The sequence below is a fragment of the Plasmodium vivax genome, chromosome 11 (assembly GCF_000002415.2).
Source record: "Plasmodium vivax chromosome 11, whole genome shotgun sequence".
Lineage (NCBI taxonomy): Eukaryota > Apicomplexa > Aconoidasida > Haemosporida > Plasmodiidae > Plasmodium > Plasmodium vivax.
The window spans coordinates 419,896-427,114 of record NC_009916.1 but is presented as its reverse complement, the minus strand read 5'-3'; the positions used below and the strand labels follow the sequence as shown (position 1 = coordinate 427,114).

Genomic DNA, 7,219 nt, shown 5'->3' with positions numbered 1-7,219 from the left:
CGGCAACTTGAGAACACGCACTTCTTCGTCGAAAGGGATACTCAACTTTTTTTTTGTGCCAATCTGTACAGTGCAACCCTGTTGTGGTTGCTCTCAACGGTGTTTTAAAAAAGTCGTGGAAAAAGGAAGTGTGTCCAGCACGATGGCAGCTACTTGGTGAAGGCGTGACAAACATCCCGTGTGCACCCCGTCCTCATCGCACACAGCTGATCAGGGGAAAATGTTAACTTTGCCGATTTGTTCCTCCCCGCTGGCTGTGCGTCCAGCGCATGATCCCGTGGAGACGCACAGAACATACACATCCATTATTGTAGCGTTTAAACATCTTCTACATTAGGGGAGGTGTAATTAATAATATTCAAAATTTCTTCATAAGTACAACTGTTTATGTACAAAGGTAACAAAAAAAAAAAAAAAAAAAAAGGGAAAAGGGGGAGATGGAAAAATAAAAAACGTTAACATTATACTGTAAAAATTTAATTATATTTTAAAAAAGCACAAAGAATAATTTTAAAACATTCCGGTGGAAATGAAAAAATTCGGGTAAGCAGCAAACGGAGAAACACAGCTTCGCGGTGTTCCCATTAATCCGCAATAAAAGCTTAGGACGCGCCGCCACTCACATGTACAAGTGCTCGTTCGCATATGTACAGGGGCAGGGGAACGCATTGCACACACTGGGGCGAAGCACAGTCCCTATTGAAAAGGTGAATCAAATGAAAGGTGAAAAGTGAAAGGTGAAAATGAAAAAATACAACTTTCGCGAGCGCCGAAAATGGTCCGTATTTTTGGTCCCCACTTTTGGGTGACAAGTGGGGCATCTTTTCATTTTCTACATTTTAATAACAAAAAAAAAAAAAAAAAAAAAACATGCATACACATGTGAGAGCATGCACACAAACATAAGTACACACCTCGGCATGTGCGGGCGCACAGGTGCTCAAGGCACGTGTATTTTATTCATACAGAGTTCAAGCTTCGCATTCCTGTTGGCTACTTTTTGCGTACGAGTGGGGCCTCCAATAAATCTATGCCGACCCGTATGACTACGCGCACGTTCGGGGGGGTTTCACAGTTTGGTACATCTCAAGGGAGTCCTAAATCGGGGACCCTTCCATGTCATCACAGTTTCTTTCGCGACGATGTATTTCCACAAGCGCGTGGTGTGCTGCCCGACTTTGGGTTAATCCCTCCACAGTTGCGCAATTTTTACGCCGTGGTGAAAAGTTAACAGGTTCACAAAAAAATTCGTTTCGGTGATTCATCTACTGGTTTGGATTATGCTGTGCGGGGGTTTCTTTCTTATCAAAAGGGTGGCGTTGCCACGAGGGTGTTGCCACGAGGGTGTTTCCACGTCGGTGCTGCCACGTCGGCGCTGCTGGAGCTGTGCTCGCCATGACCCCACCGCGTCCGACTCGTTTAAACTGTACACATATGTATAGCGCCTGGTGGGAGCACATTCCGCTCAAATTCCCCCCATTGGACTTGTGAAGACGATTGTCCGAAAATTTCCTCCTCGTTTGGCCTCCACACAGATGGTTCTTTCGTCCGCACAGTGGATGGAAAACGCCGCATGGTGATGATCATTTCTTACCTTTTTTCTTTCGTTGTTTTTTTTTCTCTTTAAAATTATCATTTTTTTTGTTAATTTTTTTGGAGTCTCTTCCACCATTCACACATCTATCCGTTTTATTAATCGCGTGGATGCTACTAAAGCTGCAATACTTGTGGCTGGAGGCGTTCTTGCCTTTGCTGCTATCTTTCAGCTGCTTGGCCCTTTCGCGTTTATTTTTGTAATTGGTGAGGGACAGGTTAAAATTGCTGCACATGCTGTCGTACTTCCTTAAATTTTCTGATGTGTTGCTTCTTTTTTTCCTTTTGGTTTTTTTTTTGCTTCTGCTTTGGGCGTCTGGAGTCACCTGCGTGTTGTGGCTGCTCGGGCTGTTCTGCTCCTGAAGCAGAATGCGCAGTTGGCTGTCCAGTTGGCAGTTCAGTTGGCAATTTAGCTGGCTGTTAAGCTGGTTGTTAAACTGGCTGCTCAATTGGCTACCCAGCGCGGCTATCTCGTTCGCTGCCAATTTGTTCCCATCGAAGAGGGGCTTATTATCTTCAAATTTGAGGCAAAAGTTGCCTTTGCTTTGGTCCACACAGCCGATCTCATTCAAGACCGGGGGGGTCTTATTTTCGCCCACTACAGGGTCCGTCTCGTTCACACTTGAATTGTCACGCGGCCGCTTATGTTCCACGCCGATGGGGGTACTACTATCATGTTTGCCTTGTGGCGGGGCATCTTCACCATCCTCACCATTCGTGGTGTCCTCCTTTGCTCCCGTTTGGACCCCCTTCTCACCCACATCCTGCGCGTTGCTCCTTCCCCCGCCATCGTCGCCCACATGATTGTTCACCTCCTCCTCACAGGGGTCTGTGGAGAGCCCCTTTTTGGCCAACTCCAGCATGTGCAAATCGCTCTTCTCCGCATCATCCGCACGGTCGACGTGATTGGGGTGATCCACCTGATCGACGCGATCCACGTGATACATCGAATCGGCAAAAGTGGAGATGTCTCTGATGGGCTTCATACCGAGGGCGTCCAAACTAGTGTTGAGGAAGTATAAATCCTTGGACAACAAACTGGGCTTGTTATAATACGTCAAAAGGGGGTCACTTGCAATTTCGTGAAAGCTGCGATTCAATTCGGCAATTCTTTCCTTTTGCATGGCATCGAAATTTTGTACATTGCAAGATGATAAGTTTTCATTCACATGAATTTTGTTAATGTCATTTAGTACATCCAATACCATGTCGTTAAATAGCATATGAGAGTTGGGCACAATGTTTCTCTTTTCCAAGCTCTTCATATTTCTTAAGAAGAAATCGTTTACACATTTGCTGTTTTCAAAATTTTTCATTTCAATTAAAAAGGTGTTTTTCTCTTTCATTTTCTGGTCCCTGTTGTGTGGCGCCAAATTAAAATTTTCCTCTTCATCGCTGTCGGAGATGCATATGACTTCTTGTTGGCCTGTAGCGGTTTTGCGGGGGAAAAAAAAAAACAAAATTGTAACATAGTCATTGCAACGTAGGTGTAAAAATTTACACAGCAAAAAAGGCATGTACATTTAAGGGGAACGACAAAAGAGGTATAGGAAAGGGCATACATGTAGATACACATGCACAGGTAGGCAACACGCAGCAACGGGGCCTGACACACATCCATTCACATACACTACTATTGTGCAAAAAAAAAGAAAATAATTGGGTGACAAAAAAAAAAAATTATACACGTAAGTGGGGCGAAGAACGGTGGGCAAAGCTTTCGGACTGCTTCCTTTTCCTGGCGTCTTTTTTTTTCTTTTTTTCAGTGTGCAGAATGGGGTGAAAAATTGTATTTCTAACGGACGAAATTCGCAGCTGGTAGGGGTTATTATAATTTTTCTTTTTCGTCGCAGGCCTCTTTCGCGCTGGAACATCCGTTTGGTCTCTCCCCTTCTTCCACTCGTCAACGCTTTTTACATCACGCCCGTGTGAATATGCCCCTTTCGCTGCGCCTTTTCTTGTTCCCCTCGACTTGTTCATTTCCTCCACCTTACAGCACGCAGGCACGTGTGTAGGTGTGCACCCATGGAGGCACGCACATATGCGTGGGTGTGTACATATGTATGCAGGTAAAGTACACGGGAGCACCTTACACATGTACATGGTATACGTATGCGCGCACGGGCAGGCCCGCAGATAAGGAGCCACGCCTTCGCCCACATGCAGGTACACATGCAAACGATCTTCCTCATTTTTCATGAAAATCTCATAAAACATTTTGTCTCTTTATTGATAATGCTCTAATAAATTTTAAAACTCTAAAAAGAAATTGCATTAAACGAGATGCATTTTGCGGTCAACATGGAGGGAAGGGAGAGAAAAGAAGAAAAAAAAAAAAAAAAAAAAAAAAAAAGAATGAGCATTACAAATAGGGTTAAAAGTTTTTTCCTCATAAATTTGTATGCATAAGTGTGTTTAACTAATCTGCGGTTGTAAAACTGGTACGACAACTATGTATACTCTATCGATATGGACTAATCTTTTTTTTTTTTTTTTTTTCTTTTTTTTTCTTTTTTTTTCTTTTTTTTTTTTTTTAAGGGGTAATACCTTGCACAAAATTGCGATTCTTCTGCAGGTTAACATTCTGCGGAGCAGCGCCAGCGTCGTTGTCTTCAGGATCTGAGTCGACTATGATGATTTCGTTTTTGCTGAAGGTGTTGTTGTCCTTAACGGGTTGATATTCTTTAATGTTGTCTGCAGAGAAGGGGGGCGATGTGGAAAATGCGTATGGAGGGAAGGTGCGCGGTACACAAAATTGACAGCGATGAATTGCTCCACGTGGAGTTAAGCACAGAAGGGGTAAACAAACGGGTGGATTTCCCCCCCACTGGAGTCCTCACCCATGCTGGTCTCCGTCTTAATCTCCACCCTGCTCTTCTGCTGCGCAGACGTGTCCATGTCGTCGATCTGCTTGACGACCTTCCCCTCGACGGTGCTTTGGTTGAAAATAATTTCCCCACTTTTGCTCAACTCGACTTCCTTAATATCTTTCGGCACCTGCGTCAGAATGTACGTGATGAACATGTCCACAATTAAATCTTTCGGTCGCAGGAACAAAGAGCAGATGGGGCACTTCCACCTGTTGTTAAAAGCTTTCGTTTTTTTGGTAACATCAATGAAAGATTTCAAATCGAAACATTGTATGTGGCAACATTTGATGCCTCTACAGGGTATCTCAATTCTGTCTAGGGCGAACGGACAGTTGAGGCTAATTCTTCTGTTAATCTCCATGCACATAACTTCATCATCGTCATGCTTGGTACACAAAATGGTGATTATTCTTTCTTTGGAGTCTTTAAAGTTTAATTCACTTTTGGAGATAACCTGTTGGATAATGTTTTGCTCCGTTTCTATTTTGCATAATAAAAAAGCTACAACAAATAATTTGGGCGTTTCGTAATTCGTCATACTGATGTCTATGTTGTTATGCCCCGTCTTCAACGTGTGGGTAATTTTTAAAGGACTATCTCTCCTTTTGTGCTCCCATGAGGGTTCGAATATCTTTTCGATGATATTTCCATTCACTTTTAAAACGAAGGTTTTGGGCCATTCTTGTTTTATAGAAATGTTGGTACTTAGGTTTTTTTTATCCAAATGGATGCAGAAAATGATCACTTCTTTATTTTCATTTTTCCAACTTTTTATGTCGCACGCATTGATTACTAGCTTTTCCGAGTTAACGGTGAGGCTTTTAAGCCACAGGACTTTCTTCATTGGGTAGAAGGGGTCCATATCTTTCAATCGGCATACTACACACAGGATTTTGTAATTCTCCATGTCTTTGTTGGTGCCCGGATTTTGCACGTAGCAACTTACGTGCTGTAGCTTGTTGCACTCTATGCATTTTACTATCCCGTTTTTGCTGCTTATGTTTTTGGACATGCCTCCGCACACGCACGAGGAGAAGTCGCTGTCTTCCTGGTATATTTTGACCGCTACAAGGGGGGGTAATAAAAAAAGAGGGGATAAAGTTACAACATTTACGAGAGCACAGTTACGCAGTGAGCATGTTTACCCCGAACGGTTGGCGAACAAAAGAGCGGGGGCATCACTTCGCGACAACTGCCCTATCGAGCTGGAGGAGAGTGCACCAAAGCCACGTCGCCCACGCTCACCCACGATCAACCACTCTCACCCACGATCAACCACTCTCACCCACGATCAACCACTCTCACCCACGCTCACCCACCCGCTGGGCGAGACTTACCCTTTCCCTTGCGCACTACGGGGGAGGTGCCGCCCTTCTTTGCTGCGAGAATTTCATTGTTCGCAAAATTGAGGTTGTCATTATTGTTACAAAAAAAAGTGCCATTCCCGTTGTTACTCGCGAGGAAAAAGTTGTTGCTACTGCTCAGGTATTTATTACTACCGCTATTGTTGCTATGCGTACTGTTGTGCGTACTGTTGTGCGTACTGCTGTGCGCACTGCTATGCGCGCTGCTCTGCACGTTGTTGACATTACTGTTGTTGAAAGCGTTGTTTATTCTCTTCCCGTTAATTAGCTCAAATATGGACGGCTTGATTGCTAAGATGAACTCATAAATTTGTTCCTCCCTCTCCACGTCGGTGATGTATTCCAAAATTCGTTCCACGATCGCGACTTTTTTTCCATGTTGTGGAAGCAGGAACTTTCTGCATAGCTGATTGAGGTCGTATACTCTTAGTTTATTTAAGCTGCGAAGGGGGGGGGTGGTAAATCATGGGTGGAGGAGCTGTTTTGCTGCATCGTTATTCCGCGTTGTCATTCCGCGTTGCTGCGCTGTGTTGCTGCGCCGCGTTATCGTGACGCCTCACCAATCAGCCATGTTCGTTTTGTAAACATTGTAAGACATGGTTCCGGTGGGGGTTGTTTCTAAGGGAGTTTCCTAGGCCGGCATATGACGCGCATGAAGATGTGCATATGAATATACATACATACATGTGCGTATATATGTACACTTCCCACTACCCCCTATGTGGCCCTTTCACATACGGTACGCACATGTCCATATATGGGCGCACACATGCAGAGCGATGTCAGCCGTGGCTAATCTCTCTTACACACAAAAAAAAAAAAATTAATTAAAGAAGTAAAAATAATCAAAGATGCGGATGTAGGTATGACATATGTAGAAGGGGGGGAAAGATATCTACACGCTTGCACACTGAGGTGTTCGGTTTATCCTTGTGGAAAGTACACTATGGGGGGTACATAAGTACTGCTATAAACGTGATAGTAAAAATGCAGGTACTTTACATACACATGTGAATTGAAACATTTTTCTTTCTTTTCTCGTATGTAAAAACGCTATTTAAAAAAAAAATTTATGATTAAAAAAAAAAAATAATAGTAATAACAATCGTAAAAATAGGGGAAAAAAAAAATACATACATGCATACGTACATGCATACAATAATTGGCAAGAATGTGTATGTTATAAAAAAAAAGACAAAATTTTTCTTTTTAAAAATTTCAAAAGGGACGTGAAAGGAAACAATATACACATCTCATTAGTGAGATAAAATTGGGATAACTCTTAATAACTTAAAAAGGACTTTTAATTTTTCTTTTCACGTGGAAAAATGGGTTAAAAAAGGGGGAAACCTGGCAGTGGCAGCCGCAAAAAAAAAAAAAAAAAAGGAGTGG

General features: G+C 43.0%; 1 protein-coding gene across 1 annotated transcript; it reads right to left on the bottom strand.

The window, feature by feature from the left end:
• Positions 1 to 1,583: 1,583 nt before the first annotated feature.
• PVX_114995 (hypothetical protein, conserved) lies at positions 1,584 to 6,425 on the bottom strand (the record flags this gene model as incomplete). Its single annotated transcript, XM_001616340.1, has 5 exons — positions 1,584 to 3,019; positions 4,141 to 4,287; positions 4,434 to 5,528; positions 5,801 to 6,267; positions 6,388 to 6,425. The coding sequence occupies 5 exons, from the start codon at positions 6,423 to 6,425 to the stop codon at positions 1,584 to 1,586; spliced, it is 3,183 nt and encodes a 1,060-aa protein (XP_001616390.1).
• Between the last annotated feature and the right edge of the window lie 794 nt (positions 6,426 to 7,219).